The sequence below is a fragment of the Carcharhinus amblyrhynchos genome, chromosome 29 (assembly GCF_965287045.1).
Source record: "Carcharhinus amblyrhynchos chromosome 29, sCarAmb.v2.hapA, whole genome shotgun sequence".
Taxonomy (NCBI): Eukaryota; Metazoa; Chordata; class Chondrichthyes; order Carcharhiniformes; family Carcharhinidae; genus Carcharhinus; species Carcharhinus amblyrhynchos.
Window position 1 is genome coordinate 9343996 of NC_137352.1, and position 17977 is coordinate 9361972.

Genomic DNA, 17977 nt, shown 5'->3' on the forward strand with positions numbered 1-17977 from the left:
GCTTGACAAGTACGTGAATAGGATGGGAAAGAGGGATATGGGCCCCAGAAGTGTCGGGGGTTTTAGTTAAGTTGGGCACCAGTCAGTGCAGGCTTGGAGGCAAAAGGGCCTGTTCATCTTGCCTTTAAGGTTTGGGGGTGGGGGAAGGAGAGAAAGAAAATCAGCTGTTGGTGTTACTTGGCTAGAATTCCTGGTGTTCTGGGAAGCTCTTGAGTCTATCCAGAACACTGCAAGTTTCATCCAAAAGTCTCAAGTCCAGCATCATGTGATCATGTCTTTTTGTATTAAAGCTGAGACGATTGTCTGATTGGAATTATTAGATGTATTTGTTAAGGGTGTCATTATAATGGTTGTTTTGTTCACAACTGGCAAGTTCTATTTTTCTTAATGCATGTTAACTAGATTCTTAAATAAACTTGATAAAAACTTCTAGTGGGTCATTGGAAACTTAGCTGTTTATCCCAGTCAAATTCTGGGTGCAAAACTTATGATTCAGACATGCTACATTGAATTTCTGACCTGAACTATAGTACCTAAAATAGGGAAACAAATTTCAGTGACCAGGTCTTCATTTATGAACTTTGACAAGTTTGAAAAAACTCGGGCAATGCCTACTGCTGTGGATAGCAAACACAATGAAGGCATCATATAAAGGCAAAACATTGCAATGCTGGAAATCTTGAAATAGAAACAAATGCTGGATAAACTCAAGGTTTGACAGCATCCGTGGAGAGAAACAAAGTTGATGTTTCAAGTCCACATGACCTTTTCAGAATTGTAGAATGGTTGTATGGAATCAATGTTAACTTTAGATTTAGAGTGCTTAATATTGTAACTTGCTACCAAAACAACTCCGGATTGCAAATTCCCAAGATGCCCTATTAATATAGTGATGGATAAGCATTAGTCACCTCAGTGATGTGTTTCTCTTCCTCATTATTAATACATCCTTCCAAATGCAAGTTCCCTTCCAAGCCACTCACCATCCTGACTTGAAATATACCATTCCTTCAGTCACCAGGTCAAAATCCTAGAATCCCCTCCCCTACAGCATTGTTGGTCAACCCACAAAATGGACTACAGCAATTCAAGGCAGCTCACCACCTTTAAGGGCAACTAGGGATGAGCAATAAATGTTGACCAGCCAGTGATCCCCATGTCCCATAAATGAATAAAAAGTCCTTTTAGTGTTAAAGTGCAAAATCCCCACCTTGCTACTGCATATGACACTGTCCAATTTCAAAGAGAAGTATTAACTCCTACAAAGCTGATTTTGTTTTACAATTGCAAGAAGAATCTCCAGATGGAAAGGTTGATATAAATTTGTGCCAAAGCAATTTAGTAATGCAGAGGAAGAAAAAGATGGTATAATTACTGAGCAAAAAGTTGATAAGAAACAAAAATTCTGCTGCCATGAGGTGATGGTACAAGAAAAACTAATTTAATGTTAGGCAGAGAATAGCAATGCCTAATAAATACCACAGATGCTGGAAACAGCACAAGGCAGCATCAATGGGAAGTAGCTTCTATTCTGAAGAGAGCAATCTGAAACAGTAACTGACCCACTCTCTGGGGATGCTGCCTGACCTAAGTTCAAGAATTTTGTTTATACTCAGACTCTTTAGGAGAAAGGAAATTAACTGCTCAACCTATGGTTATTATTATCGACACTGAATTTCCTTTCCTGAAGGTCAATGCACTGGATCCTAAATGATAGGCAAGGTAATTTCACACTGGAACATGGGAGTCCTACAAGAACTGTACTTTTGAGGCAAAATGGTTGGGTGCAACATGGGGTCTACTGTGACGTACACTGTCACTTAAGGGTAACTGAAACAAAACAGAACACAGATTCAATTCCAAAAAGTAAATAGGTAATCTTTATTCTGAATTGACTAAAATCTTCTCTCACCCAGCCAAATCAAGGCCAACAGCAGACCAGAAAAGTCATTTTACTTATGTACATGGAATGCTACTGTTGTATCTAAAGTCAGTTCAAACAAGTTTCCAAAATATCATTGTACAATTCACTTGCCGAAGTCTACAAAATGCCAGCTGCATAAACCCACTTTAAAAAGGCAGCTTACTTGGTTTTCAAAACAACTCTTGCCCCTCATCTTGAATAAATGTAATACATGGTTGGAAATCTAAACCCTTGCTCAAGGGTAAACCAGAGCACATTAATCTTGACATTATATAGGAAACCTCAAATGTAACAAGTGTAGCTGGATACTTGAGGTAGCACCACATTTGTCAGAGAAAAAAGTTATTTAAGGAACAGTTACAGTTGAGGTTATGCAACCCATTTACTGAACTTCAGGCTACAATTATCAGGACAGTACATTTTGTTACAAGTTCTTTGAATCGCATCTTGAACAATCTGAAGAACTGCTTTGATGAACTTGTGAAGACTGTAACATGACTGGAGTTGCTTACAGCCAATTTTAAATTTTCCCTTTGAAACCCAAAAGGCAAAGGAAACTAACTTCACACCTGGTGAATGTCAGAAAGTCTGCAGCAAAAAGACAAGTAGGAACAACATAACCCACCCATTGCAAAAGTAAACTTAATATAAAAAACAACTTTGTAGCAGACCCAACCCACACAACTGATAAATGCATCCCCCAAAAAAAAGGCAAGAAGCCCAAAAATAAAAAAGACCAGTCTCATGGCATACTCAACCATTATAACTGATAACCATCCCAACCCCAGAAGAAAATCAGACAAGAAACCTATGAAAATAAAAAAGGCCAAACTTCATGGCATGCCCAATCCACATTACTAACCAATTACTCCCCCGCAAAAAAAAAATCAGACAAGCCCAAAAAGACAAACTTCACAGCAAACCCAAACCAACAAACCATTCATTGGGCTCCTCATCTGATCTTTCAGTTGTGTGGGATAGGTCCAGTACAGTTTGTTTCTCATTTCCTTAGGGCATCTTTTTCAGGGTCTAAGAAAATAAGATCAAACTTTGCATATTTCCTGATTTGGGTCTACTATGAAGTTTCATCTTTTTCTGCTTAAGTGTCTGAAGGTTTCTCACCCACTTCCTGGGGTACAAAAATAAAAAATGACCCACCCCACATATAGACCCCCCCCCCCCAAAAAAAGGAAGAAACCAAGGAAAATAAAAACAAATTTTGCAGCAGGCTAAACTGATAGGCAAGTTATCCCAAGGGAAAGGCAAGAAACCCAAGAAAAGGACCAACCTTTGTAGCAAACCCAAGCCTCACAACTGATGACCCCTTATAAACCAGCAACTGAAAAAAATCAGATAAGGAACCCAATGAAAAACGGCCAAACCTCAGATGTTTCTTGATTTGGGGCTGCTATAAGGTTTGGACTTATTTATTGGACTCGTGACAAGCGTGCTTACAGCAACAGCAATAATTTGTTGTGAAAATCCCCTAGCTGCCACACTCCAGCACCTGTTTGGGTACACTAAGGGAGAATTTAGCATGGCCAATGCACCTAACCAGCATATCTTTGAACTGTGGGAGGAAACCCACAGGAAGTTGTGCAGACTCCACACACTGACCCAAGCCCAGATCCCTAGTACTGAGACAGCAGTGCTAACTACTGTGTCACCCCAGGGCTAAAAAGAGCACTTTTCACATTACAGGCAACTCAGCAGAGGCTGAGCCTCTGACCTATGACTTTAATCTAGGAAGTAAAGATCAGAAATACTATCTATCCCTGGAGTAACACAAGGAACACTTTCCATTGACTCCTTCCAAAACCAGCTTAGGTAGCTGTTCCCCTAAGGGCTTCTTGCCTGGTTTTGGGAGAGGATCAATAACCTTACTGATAGATTCCCTTGAGGCATCAGTGCTAACCACAGCACCACCCACAGGGTTTCTTGCCTGGCTTTGGTGGGGTCTATCAGCAACCTAACCCCCACAACAGATACAGACCACTCCCCCACCCAAGTGGTAGTTACTACCAAGTGGCAATAGTGAGGGTTAGTGTGCCACCCATAGGGCTTCTTGACTGGCTTTGGTGAACTCGTATCAGTTATCTATCAGTGACATAACCCACACAAGATACTGACCACGCTGCCATCTATAGGGTTTCTTGCCTGGCTTTGGTGGGGCTCTATCAGTGATCTAAACCACAACTGATAGACCCCCTGAGGCTTCTTGCTTGGTTTTGATGGAGGCCATAAGGTAATTGACCACAAGGCAGCAATGCTAACTACTGTGCCAAGCACAAGGCTTCTTGCCTGAGTTTGGTGGACTCTATCAGTGATCTGTACCACACAATTGATAAAGACCCCCACAAAAAAAACAGCAATGCAATGAAAATGTCCTTCAAAAAAGGATAAAACAACAAGACGGAGGGGGGCTTGTTTGACAACAAAGAGGGGAATGTGGAGAGGAGGCCAGGGGTCCCCTGTGTCCATGTGGGGGGGCCCTGAGAAGGGCCAGGAAGGAAGGGGGTATTTGTTCAAAGTCTCAATGTCCATCTCATGATTTTCTTACTGTTTGGAGAGGAAGGGAGGGACGGGACGAGAGGGGAACATCTAGAACTCCTGCGACTGCTGCGAACTCTTCTTGCCGCCACTCTTGCCGCCTCCTCCCCCGGTGCCGGCGGCCGGGCCCGAGCCGGACTTCTTGGGCAGCAGCACGGCCTGGATGTTGGGCAGGACGCCGCCCTGGGCGATGGTCACCCCTCCCAGCAGCTTGTTGAGCTCCTCGTCGTTGCGGATGGCCAGCTGCAGGTGGCGGGGGATGATGCGGGACTTCTTGTTGTCGCGGGCCGCGTTGCCGGCCAGCTCCAGGATCTCGGCCGTCAGGTACTCCAGCACGGCCGCCAGGTAGACGGGCGCGCCGGCCCCCACCCGGTCAGCGTAGTTACCTTTGCGGAGCAGGCGGTGCACCCGACCGACCGGGAACTGCAGGCCGGCCCGCGACGACCGCGTCTTGGCCTTGGCGCGAGCTTTGCCGCCAGTGCTGCTCTTCCCTCTGCCAGACATCTTCACCCCTTCAAAATGGCGGCCTCCCGCCCGCCCCCGCTTTATATATCCCGCCCACTCAGAGCGCCCCTTCCCATTGGCCCGTCCCCATTCCCGCCCCCTTCCCCCATTGGGCTCTGTCCATTCCCGCCTTCACTCCGATTGGCTTATATCCACGTCAATCACAGCCCAGACGATCCCTCCGCCCATTTCCTCTCGCATTGGTTCGCTTACACAAGCGCCCTACTCTCTATTGGTCTATACTCACGTCACTCAAAGTTCAGCCCGTCCCTACATTCCCCTCCTCTTCCATTGGCCCATTTGGATTCCCGCCGTGTGTCTAATTGGTCTGCTATGACGTCAATCGAAGCCCAGCCCGCCCACAACCCGCCTTCTTCCCCTATTGGCTCATTCCCACTAGCGCCTTGCCTCTTCCATTGGCTTCCCACCACGTCAATTAAAGCTGATCCCCAGCGCCCGCCCCCTCCCTATCGGCCCCGCCCCCTCATCGCACCCCCTTCCATTAGCACGTCCCCGCCACTGCCTTCTCTCTGATTGGTTCATCCTCACTTCTGTCAAATCTGAGCCGGGGGAGCTGTGATTGGATGCTTCAAACAGCCGCTGGCCAATGGCAGACGTTCCCGCTGCCCGTCCCCCCCTTCAAATTTTCTGAATGGAAAAAGGCGCGCTTTGATTAAAGCGGGAGGAAATAAAACTTGTCCCTTTTATTTTAGAATTAATTTTTCTGTGTCTCATCAGAACATTAACTGAAAATAGTAATTGCCTTTCTATAAACGGAAGAAAATATCCCCCAGATAAAAAGAAAGATGCAGGTGAGATAGAAAGATACAACTTCTAATTGTAGCAAGTTTTGGTTTAAAATTTTACTTGTAGCAAATCTCATCCTGAGTCTGGGAAAAACATTTAATTTTAATAAATGCCCAGGGGCGACTCCATCACTTGTTTGAGCTGTGACACCAATAGCAACTTAACATCCAGCAATATGTTTGATTTCTTATTACAAGCAGAGGGAGCAGCCTTTATAAGGAGAACAATGAGATGCTGTAATTGCATCATATAGGATATAAACACCGGTGGTAGAAAGGCTTAATGGCTATTGCTGTAACTTGTTCATTTCAGAGTGCGTGTTATTGTTTAATAACAACAACGTACACTGATATGACGCCATGAACTTCAAACCTCCATCCAGGAGCCTTACAAAGTTTTAAAAAAATAAAAATGACACTTAACCACATAAGGAGACACTGGGTCTAAAAGCTTGGGTTGAAGAGATCAATTTTAAACAACAGCTTAAAGGATGGAGAGGTGGATCAGACTGGGAGGGGATTCCCCAGGTGAGATTTTCCGAGTGCCCTCGCCCCCAGACTGGAAATTCGCGCCCGAGGTCAATGGACCTTTGCATGGTCCTGTCCCGCCCGCTATGATTCCCGTAGTGGGTGGGACGGGTAAATTCCATCCCTAGAGTTTAGGGTTCAGGCAACTGAAGGATGGCACAGTGGCAACCACTGCTGCTTCACAGCGCTTAGGGATCCGGGTTCAATTTCGGTCTTGGGTCACTATCTGTGTGGAATCTGCACATTCTCCCCGTGTATGGGTTATAGGTAAGCCTAGTAGGTAGGGATATGATCGGTGCCACTTGTGGGCCGAAGGGTCTGTTTGTGCTGTAGTTTTTCTATGTTCTATGTATGCATGGATTTCCTCTGGGTGCTCCCACACTCCAATGATGTGCAGGTTATGTGGATTAACCATGCTAAATTGCCCCTTGCTGTCTAAAGATCTGAAGGTTAGATGGATTCACCATGGTAAATGTGCGGAGTTACAGGGATAGGGCAGGGGAGAGGGCCTGGCTAAGGTACTCTGTCAGAGAGTCAGTGCAGACTTGATGGGTCTAATGACCTCCTTCTGCACTGTAGCGTTCTATTTATTCTATGGAGCCATGGCCACCAGAGCAATTTAAAGCAGGGGCTGCTCGAAAGATTGTACGCCTGGGATAGATCAGAAGTACGGGCACAGACCTGAAAACAAGGGATCAGAATTTTAAAATCGAGGCATTGCTGAACCGGAAGCAAATGTCAGTCAGAGCAAGCAGGGTTGATGGGTGAATGGGACTCGGTGTGAGTTAGGAAGCAAGTGGCGGAGTTTCAGATCAGCTCAAGTTTGCAGATGGTGGGATGTGGGTGGCTGGCAGGTGTGCAGTTAAAACCACACAACGATTATAAGAGCTACAACATCAAAACAGAACTAACTAGTTAATTTTGCACAAGAGTTCTAGCTGCAGAGAGAAAAAAAACACCCATAGGAAATGAATTCATAGAAAATGAAGGTTTTGAATATTTTAGTTTTATTACTGCTGCAGAAAGGCACCTTTAAGAAGTAAATGTTGTTTGGATCTTATTCATAGAGTCCCTACAGTGCAGAAGAAGGCCATTCAGTCCATCGAGTTTGCAGCACATCTCCAACAGAGCAACTTCCCTAGACCCTATCCCAGTAGTTACCCTCTAATCTACACATCATGGGGCATTAAGGCAGTTTAGCATGGCTAATTAATCTAACCTGCACATCTTTGGACTGTGGGAGGAAACCAAAGTATCCGGAAGAAATTTACGCAGACACAGGATGTGCAAACTCAGCAGAGACAGTCACACAAGGCCGGAATTAAACCCGGGTCCTTGGCGCCATTAGGAAGCAGTGCTAACCACTGTGCATCCGTGCAACGCTGCCCATCATTATTCATCACCTTAAAAAGGCAAATCTGTTCAATTTACACAGATTTGCATAATGTCATAACTGCATCACCCACTCGAAGAAAAATAATAAAACATTTTCAATGCAAATCCCCCGCCCCCAATAGTCAAAAAATAACATGGCCATTTGCGAGTCATGTCACAAACTCCCAAGCTATTTGTAACTTCTGTGCAAGCCATGTTTGTTAGATGTTTGTAAGATAGAGAATGGCACAGTGGTTAGCACTGCTGCCTCACAGCACCAGGAACCCGCGTTCGATTCCCAGCTTGGGTCACTGTCTGTACGGAGTCTGCACGTTCTCCCTGTGTCTACCTGAGTTTCCTCCAGGTGCTCCGGTTTCCTCCCACAGTCTGAAAGACGTGCTGGCCAGGTGCATTGGCCATGCCAAATTCTCCTGCGGTGTACCTGAACAGGTGCCAGAGGGATTTTCACATTGCAGTGTTAATGTAAGCCTATTCATGACTAATAAATAAACTTCATATTTTTATTCATTGTGAGAGGAGGTTGTCCCTCCCCATTCTCCTTCCAGCTTCTGGTTCCATTGCAGTTTTTGTGCAGGTCTGACCCACAATGCTCTGATCTCTATCAGGCAACTCCCAAATCCACCCTGCAGGGAATCAAACACCATGCCGTTGGCACCGATCTGATCCACAGTGGCTGTCCGGTGCTCCCCACCAAGGAGTCAGAGTTGCTGTGGCAAGCTATGAATGTCCGGCGTTCGGTATCGTTATGATTGAGGCTTCAATTTTCTTTCCATCTTACGGCTGATCAGGAATCTCTCCCACTCATTGTGGAAGGATTTACAGTTGATACCCAACTTGTTTGTAAAGCACATCCCTTGGCCATCAAGTTTCTGGAATGTGACTTGAGCCCACAGGCAGGGATGATGATATCCACTGCACTATATTGCTGCAAGATGGTGGCGGAATGGTAATGCGACTGGATTCATAATTGGTTCAGGCCAATGCTCTGGGGATGTGGGTTCGAATCCCATCGTGGCAGTTAGTATTTATTTATTTATTAGTGACAAGTAGACTTACATTATGATGTGGAGATGCCGGCGTTGGACTGGGGTCTGTGCTTACCACTTGGAATAGCAGGGCAGTTCCAATACCGAACCATTTTCAAAAAGGCTGGGAAGGAGAGGGGGGGTATTAAACCATCATCGATTGTGAAAGCACATCTGATTTATGAATGTCCTTTAGGGAAGGAAATCTGCCATCCTTGCCTGGCCTACATGACGCCAAACTCACAGCAATGTTGTTGACTCTTAACTGCTCCCTGAAACAGCCTAGCAAACCACTCAGTTCAATGGCAATTAGTGATGGTCATCTAGTTTCATGACAATCTACGCCGCAAGTAGTAGGTAGCCAATAAAGATAATTAAGGGGACTATTAAGGAAGCTGTCCTGAGCTGACAGGCAGGTCCGCTGTGGTAGCCAAAGCACAGCCAGTGAGAGGAGGCAGCCTCACAATATTCTCTCCATGAAGCCAGCCTCTTTCTATCTTTATATTCTTTAAACAGTGTCCAGGGGGCACTTTATCTTGCTCCTACCTCATCAGCTCCTATCGGGTGGTGGGATTACAATTGTAGCATTGACAGAGACTATCAGATTAACCCTCCATCTCAGGAGCAAGCCTGCAATGTATCTCATTGAATGGTAAGTGCACCACCTGATCATTAATTGGCCTGGCGCTAAAAAACACATAACGGTCTACTCCCAATGCAGTGCAGGGTCAGTAAGTGAAAGTTCTCCCTATGTCGAGTCAGTCCCAGGGACCTCTCCAGATGTGGTAGGAAACTATTGAAGGGAGCATCTCAGTTCAGCATTGTGTTGGATAACTCCTTGTGATCTGCTCAGAGTGGCAATGATAAGATTCTGGGAGGAGTCTGTCTCTTGCTCTCAGGTGTTATGTCTACAGCGATATCAGGGTGACTAAAAAAGAGAATTCTCTCCGCCTCAAAGTCTACCGAAAAATTAATCATAGGATCCTTACAGTGCAGAAAGAGCCCATTCGGCCCGTCAAGTCTGCACTGACTCTTTGAAAAAGCATCTTATCTACCGTCCCACTCAATAACCCTGCGCATTTACCATGGCTGATCCACCTAATCTGCACATCTTTGGATTGTGGGAGGAAACCGGAGAGCCGGAGGAAACCCACACGGACACAGGGAGATTTCGCAAACTCCACACAGTCACCCAATGGAACTCAGGTCCCTGGTGCTGTAATACAGCAGTGCTAACCAAATTATAATGAGGCTTGGACATGAACAGATTCGCACACACCGACACACACACACACACACATATCATGGACATGCGAACACCACCCCCATCCCCTCCCAACCCCACCCCCCCACCAGGACAGGGAACAATTAAAACAGATTATATCTGATGTGGCCACAGAACCTATCTTGTTTAAAACCAATAAAATTCAGATGTAACAAAAGATGTTTTTCGATATCAGTGATCAACTCCAGGATGTCCCTTTGTGTTTTGCTGATGCACAGGCCAACACACATAAACTTCTCCCAATAGGCTTGTTGGAAGGTATCCTATTTAGAAGCTTAAAATACAGCTGTGCTATATACAGTGACACATCTACAGACTGGAGCCTACGTGTTGTGTCGGAACATAAGATTCCTTCAAATCCTGTACTATCACCAACACAAAAATTCCTCTGAGACTAAGAGAGCGTCGAACCAAAAATGAAGGCAAAATACTGCGGATGCTGGAATCTGAAACAAAAACAGAAAATGCTGGAAAAGTTCAGCAGGTTTAAAGTTATTATTGTCACAAGTAGGTATACATTAACACTGCAACTGAATTACTGTGAAAATCCCTCTAGTTGGCACACTCTGGCGCCTGTTCGGGTACACTGAGGGAGAATTTATCATGGTGAATGAACCTAACCAGCACGTCTTTCAGGAACGTGGGATAAAACTGAAGAACTCAGAGGAAACTCACACAGACACGGGGAGAACAGGCAGACTCCGCACAGACAGGGACCCAAGCCGGGAATCGAACCCGAGTTCCTGGTGCAGTGAGACAGCAGTAATTAGGGTGGCATGTTGGCACAGTGGTTAGCACTGCTGCCTCACGGTGCCAAGGAGCCAGGTTCAATTCAGGCCTTGGTGACTGTGTGGAGTTTGCACTTTCTCCCTGTGTCTGTGTGGTTTTCCTCCCACAGTCCAAAGATCTGTGGGTTAGGTGGATTGGCCATGCTAAATGGACCCTAGTGTGTCGGGGGGCATGGCAGTGTAAATACATGGGATTAAGGGGATAGGGGCATGTGAATTGCATATCAAAACCAAGGATAAGGGTGGGATTGTGGTTGGTACAGACTCAATGGGCTGAATGGCCTCCTGCTGTATTTTAGGGATTCAATGATTCTAGCCATCATGATAGCATCTGTGGAGAGAGATTAGAGCCAACGTTTTGAGTCAGGAACCCAGGTGAGCTTCTATCACAGTCAGACCTCACTGTAGGTTGTCCACACATTACGACCCAATGTTTTGCATCAAAGCCCTATGAGATTCACTCAAAATTCACACCATAGTCTCGGGCTCCATGAACAAGACAGTGACTGCACCGGTCATGTGACTCCCAATGGGGAATGACTAATGAAGTGCCATGGTCAAAAAGAACTACCGAGAGACGGACTGGAAAGGCATTGAAAGAAAAATAGAGGACAACATGTGAAAATCATATCAAAACCAAGGTTTAATTAACACTGCTGTTCAAACACCTTTTGTTGGAATCTTTAAAGGGAAGGTGGCTGGTGTTGTGTGGAATCTCTCACTGCTGTTACTGGTGGCAGAATTAATAATGTTATCCAGGTTTTTCTTACAATGAATTAACACTTGTGATAATGCACCTTATGTGATTTTTAATTCCAGCACTAGCCCATTTGTTCAGAATGGATAAATTAACAGAGATAGTGGATCATCACACTTTATGGGTCATTTTAACTTTCATTAGTGGGTGGTTATAAATTAACACCTGATTTGCACATTATATTGGATTGTATTACTGAGGATATGAGGCAGACTAGCTTGATCATGCCAGTGTTTCTGTTCCTCTCGAGCCTCTTCAGTCTTCCCTCATCTAAAGCTATCAACATAAAACTTTTATTTCCTTCTTCCCTCATTTACTTAGTCTCTCCTTAAATGCACTATAAAATTCACTTCCTAGTATCCTATCCCATTGGAAATATCCCCACATTCCTGGTGTCCTATCGCACTGGGAATACCACAACATTCCTGGTATCCTATCCTGATGCATATACCCCCACATTCCTGGTATCGTATCCTGCTAGAAATATTCCCACATTCCTGGTTTCCTACCCTGCTCGGTGTACAACATTCCTGGTATTCTATCCCAATGGCATATCCCCACATTCCTGGTGTCTTATCCCACTGGGAATATCCCGACATTCCTGGTATCCTCTCCCGATGGAGATATCCCGACATTCCTTGTATCCTATCTTGATGGATAAATCGCGACATTCCTAGTATCATCCTTGTCAACTTTCTTTGAAGCCTCTTTAGTTTCTCTATATGTTATTTATAACAATGGGGACCAGAACTGTACACAGTGCTCCAGATATGGTCTAACTTGATACAACTTTTTATAGATCATTATTTCTTTTATATCTGTGTAATCACATTGATGTTTTGATTAAGCGTAAAAGGCAGGCTGTTAATTCACTATTATTGGTTTCACTCTATGACAATATTGACCCCTATCTTGTGCTGGTATCACCAGCAGTCAGATCAAGGCCCATGACACAGAACATTTCTCAGGAGAATGATGTGTGTGAAAAAAATAAACAGAATTTCCAGCAAAATGTCAATCCTGGTTCCTCAGCATGTTCGCGAGGGTGGGAGGGGAGTGAGCACACTGCACCAACACACTGGGGCTCAGCAGACAAGTTGCACTCCAACCCAATCTACCTGGTGACCCACAAGATAGACAGCTTTAGCAATCTAAATAACAGTTCCATCCTTACAGCTAAGGAAGGACCTGTGAGACATGCCAGATTCATTATGAGTGAATGTCCTCAATCTGCCATGATCACACTGAATTGGTTGAGGCAGTGGCATAGTGGAATTGTTGCTGAACTAGTAAGCCAGAGGCCCAGGATAATGCTCTGGGGACCTGGGTTCGAATCCCACTGTGGCAGATGGTGAAATGAGTAAATATCTGGAATTAAGAATCTAATGATGATCGCTAAACCATTGTCCATTGTCGTAAAAACCCATCTGGTTCACCAATGCGCTTGAGGGAAGGAGATCTGCTGTCCTTACCTGGTCCGGCCTACATGTGGCTCCAGGCCCACAGCAACATGGTTGACTCTTAATGCCCTCAGAGATGGGCAATAAATGCTGACCTAGCCAGTGAACGAATAAAAGAAAAAAAACCTGAATGCCCTATTCTTGTTCCCTCATCTGATGGTCAACTGTAAACACAAACATTCAGAAAAATGATCCGATTCTCAATTAAACATCCAGTTTTTTAAAATCAATTTTTATTTCCAAGGTGACTGAAGATGCGTGTGCTCTCTTTGGAGTCTGGGTTTAAAGTAGCATTCAGGACAGTGCAGCACATAACTCTACGGGAAAATGTCTACACGCCATTTGCAGTGTGTTCTCTCTTCAAATAGAGTATTTCTATTAGGATTAGACGTTGCCTTTCATAGCAGCAGGTAAGTGCTCTGAAACTCAATAGCAGCTACTGTGTGACCTTTCAAACTCATCGCAGTTCTCCGCTTCCACGTCTCGGTAGTTCAGATGTCGAGCACAATGTTCAGTCACGTTTGAAAAGGCAAACAAATGACCTCGAGTCTTTTTATCTGACCCTTGCTTCCCTGCAGACATTCGGCTGGTGGGTTTACGAGGGTTTTTGATTAAACAAACCTCGGAGCCAGAGTTCTGGACACATTCCCAGCACCGATTCCATCCCATTCATTCCAAGCATCAACACAGACTAAAAACAAAAAGGCTGTCAGTGATTTGTGGAGTGTTACCTGCGGCTGTGAAGTAACTGTCTGTGGATGCTAAAACAATTTCACATCATAAATATAACCATTCCCGGGTGTTCCCCCTTCACCATCCTCTCCCAGACACTAGATTAAAATTTACTATGTACAATAAACTTTTTACACTCATATTTCACAAAGAACCATCTACAAACATCTCTTTGAACAAGGGCTCCACCCTCATTACAACAGTCATTGAGATGCCTCAATGTGTATCTGGAAAACAAAAGCTAGAAATGCATCTGCAGGTGAGCATCCAGTTCGTAAATCCTGTTAACAATTTTTGTATAACCATCTCCCAAGGCGTCAGTGACATATTGGGGCCCATGGCTAAGAGGACAGTTCTATTGTCCGCCTTCACATCATTATACAGGCAAAACTTTCAGAACCTTGACTCTCAATTCACCCTCTCTCTCTACATAGGAAATCTCTCTGAACCCAGTGAACAAGAAACATTGTAACCTAAATATTCAGGCAGGCACGGTGGCACTGCAGCCTCCAGCGCCAGGGACTCGGGTTCGATCCCCGGCTTGGGTTACTGTCTGCGTGGAATTTGCACGTTCTCCCTGTATCTGCGTGAGTTTTCCCTGGGTGCTCCAGTTTCCTCCCACAATCCAAAGATGTGCGGGTTAGATGGATCAGCCATGGGGTTATGAGGATGGGGCGGAAGGGAGGGCCTGGATGGGATGCTCTTTCCGAGTGTTGGTACAAATCATTGCCGAATGGTTTACTTCTGCACCGAGGGATTTTCACAGTAATTTCATTGCAATGTTAATGCAAGCCTTCTTGTGACACTAATAAATAAACTTTAAAACTGTAGGGATTCTATGAAGCTCTCCATTCTGGGATGCCTGGGACCAAGTCATTTCTGGATTACAGCTTGATTTTCAAACACCTAACCACAATTATGTGGACAGGGCTAAATGTTATCTTAAGTATAAAATAGTGATGATATTGATAAGTTTATTTATTTCTTAAACACACATAGGCTTACATTAATGCTACAATGAAGTTACTGAGAAAATCCCCTTGTCGCCACACTCCGCCGCCTGTTTGGGTACACTGAGGAGAAATTTAGAATGGCCACTCACCTAACCAGCACATCTTTTGGACCTTGCAAGGAAACCGGAGCGCTCAGAGGAAACTCATGCAGACATGGGGAGAATGTGCAGACTCCGCACAGGCAGTGACCCAAGCCGGGAATTGAACCAGGGTCCCTGGCGATGTGAGGCAGTGGTGCTAACCACTGTGCCACCGTTATAAAGCAGTAATTAAAAAAAAACTAAATACTATATCTTCCACGATTCTATCCCCTAAGTACTGGACTGAAATGGTTCTGTAAGTTACTTGTGTTAAGTCACAAGGGGCTAGCATGCTGCAAAGATCTAGGCAGGGTTTTAATTTACAGACAGTGGTACCTAGCATGCCTGGTTAGACCCCTCCAAATCCCCATAAATCTACACACATGTATGACATCATTCCTCAAATAACATAGCTTCTTCACTGAAGGTTGCCATTGTGAATATAATCAAAAAGCTGTGCCGTGGCAGTGGTATTGGGCAAACCAGGTACATTTCATCTCGGTTGATTGTGATTAGCTTAGCTTTCACATCAAACTCTAACCCATTACTCAAGTCTCCATCCTGTGGATGGCGATTTGACAAAAGGCAAGATGCTGTGGATGTTGGAAATCTGAAATAATAGAAAGAGAAAATGATTGGAACACTCATCAAGTCAAGCGGCATGCGAAGAGAGAGGAAAGGAGCTGACGTTTCGAGAAATGACCTCTTGTCCTTTTGAGTGCTGATGAAAGCTCATTCTGTTCCTCTCTCCACTGATGCTGCCCGACCTGCTGTGTGTTTTCCAGCATTTTCTGACGATGCTTTGAAGTGGTTTACTTTAAGGGATAAGTTGGGTGTTCTGTATTTCTTTGCCCCGATGGAGCATGCATAGAATCATGGGAACGATACAGCAAAGAAAGTCATTCACGATGGCGCAGTGGTTAGCACTGCTGCCTCACAGCACCAGGACCTGGGTTCGATTCCCAGCTTGGGTCACTGTCTGCGTGGAGTCTGCACGTTCTCCCCCGTATCGGCGTGGGTTTCCTCCGGGTGCTCTGCTTTCCTCCCACAGTCTGAAAGTCGTGCTGGTTAGGACATTGACCTGAGCAGGTGCTGGAGTGTGGCAGCTAGGGGAATTTCACAGTAACTTCATTGCAGTGTTAATGTAAGCCTACTTGTGATTAATAAATAAACTTATTGTTATGCTTCCACCAGCTCTCTGAAGGAGAAACTAGATTCAATTTCACTCCCTTCTGCTCTTTCTCTGCACTATTCCCCCTTTCTGTACTTAAGAGTCATAAGAGATATACAGCATGGAAACAGGCCCTTTGACCCAACGCGTCCATGCCAACCAGGTTTTCTAAACTTAACCAATCCCACTTGTCTGCACTTGGCCCATAAACTTAACCAATCCCATTTGTCTGTGCTTTCTCATCCACGTACCTGTCCAAATGTCTCTTAAATGTTATAACTGCAACTGCCTCAACAACCTCCTTTGACTGCTCATTCCATAGACACACCACCCTCTGTGTGAAAAAGTTGCCCCTTATGTCCCTCTTAAATCTTTCTCCTCTCACCTTAAACCTATGCCCTCTTGTTTAGGATCCCCTACGCTGGGGAAAAGACTATTCACCTTCCCTATGCCCTTATGATGCTATAAACCTCTGTAAGATCATCCAACTTATCCAACTCCCTTCTGAAAATTACCATGAAATCTGTTTCCTCCCTTTTGGATAGTGCATTCCAGCTCACTACAAATTGCCGCATATAAAAATAAATAAATCTCATTTGCCTCTGATTCTTTTGTCAATTAACTTAAATATGTCTTCTGGTTATCACCTCTTTCTACAACTGGAAATAATTTGATTAGCCTCCCCAAAACCCTTCATATAATTTTGAACACTTTGATTAAAATTTCCCTTTAACCTTGTCTGCTCCAAGGAGAGAAAACCCAGCTTTGCTTAGCCTCTCCCAAAATGAAAGTCCACTCACTAATGTGCCTGTTCATCAATCCTCCACTGCTCCCTTGCTAAGGACTTGACAGAGTTCCTCAGGTGCGGTGTCTAGAATTGGGTGCAATATTCCAGCTTAAATCTATTGCACGTACATTTAGGAAAATGGAGAGGATCTGAGCCATTGAGACCCGGGAATCGGAGGGAGACTAAGTGCACCTTAAAGGCAAAATATCCAACCTGCTGTCATTATCCCCCCTCTTCCCACAGAGAGTGCCCGCTGTCCTGCAAAAATCACTCATCACACCGTCCATTTCCGTTCAGGGACTACAAGCAGTGCGGCAACACTGAGTCAAGGTGGTTCCTTTCTTTAAGTAGTGGAGGAGTTTACAACTGCCTTCTCATTTACTTTCCAAAAGAACAATACGATGTAGCGCATTGGCAAACACATAAAGAGTAGATAGCAATCAATGAAAGAACTGAATTCATTCATCCCAGTTAAAACAATGAAACAGGATCTCTTGTAAAACACTTGTGTACAGCTGCCGAACCTGGTGCTGTTATAGATTCTCAATAAATAAGATTGGGGGCAAAGAGGTGAGGAGGGTATAGAGAATTTACACTTAAAAAGGAGTGTCACTAACAGAAGCATTTGGTCTCGGGTCCTGACTCAAGGTCACTCTTTAACTTCAGTGTGTTAAAAGCTTCAGGTTTCCTCCATGGGGGTGATGTAATTCCGGAGGAACGTTACTGCACGGTGGCTCTCAGAAGCGATGATCGATGGAAGGTAGCAGCGCTCCTTTCATTTCGCAGAAAAAGTTGTTGAGAAGGATATAAATTACTGCAAAAAAACAAATTTCCCAACAGGGGCCCAAGTGCTCCGTCGCCTGTCGCTCTACCCCAGGTAGTCCAGCCTCCAGGTCTTTTATCCAACAACCCTCCCTGGGAGGTCCACCGCAGTCAGTTCCCGGTTGCCGCCGTGCTGCCGTTGGCGCTGGCCTTCGACTTGCTCTTGGACTTGAAGGAGAAACGCTTGATCAACTTCCGCGAGAAGCTGCCCGATTTCTTGCGTGCAGAGGCGGGGCTGTCGCTCACATTGGAGAGGTCGTCGTGCGAGTGGCTGAAACCGGGCTCCTTCTGCTTGTTTTTCCTCCTGAACAAGAGCTTTGTGCCGCTGCGGAGAAAACCAACTGTGGGGA

General features: G+C 44.9%; 2 protein-coding genes across 3 annotated transcripts in view; both read right to left on the reverse strand.

Annotated features, from left to right (window-relative positions):
* Positions 1-1852: 1852 nt before the first annotated feature.
* On the reverse strand, positions 1853-4978 carry LOC145359903 (histone H2A-like). Its single transcript, XM_080214746.1, has one exon. The coding sequence runs from the start codon at positions 4976-4978 to the stop codon at positions 4526-4528; it is 453 nt and encodes a 150-aa protein (XP_080070872.1). The 3' UTR covers positions 1853-4525.
* An 8280-nt stretch (positions 4979-13258) lies between these two features.
* The window catches only part of c2cd2l (c2cd2 like), a 137636-nt gene continuing 132917 nt past the window's right edge, over positions 13259-17977 (reverse strand). For both annotated transcript variants that reach the window (XM_080214617.1, XM_080214616.1), the window contains exon 14: positions 13259-17968. In XM_080214617.1, the coding sequence (XP_080070743.1) occupies positions 17739-17968 (230 nt within the window). In that variant the 3' untranslated portion in view covers positions 13259-17738. The remainder of the gene's footprint in view (positions 17969-17977) is intronic.

Coding starts and splice junctions, on each gene's coding strand:
- LOC145359903 (XM_080214746.1), bottom strand. CDS start 4,978: ATGTCTGGCAGAGGGAAGAGCAGCACTGGCGGCAAAGCTCGCGCCAAG.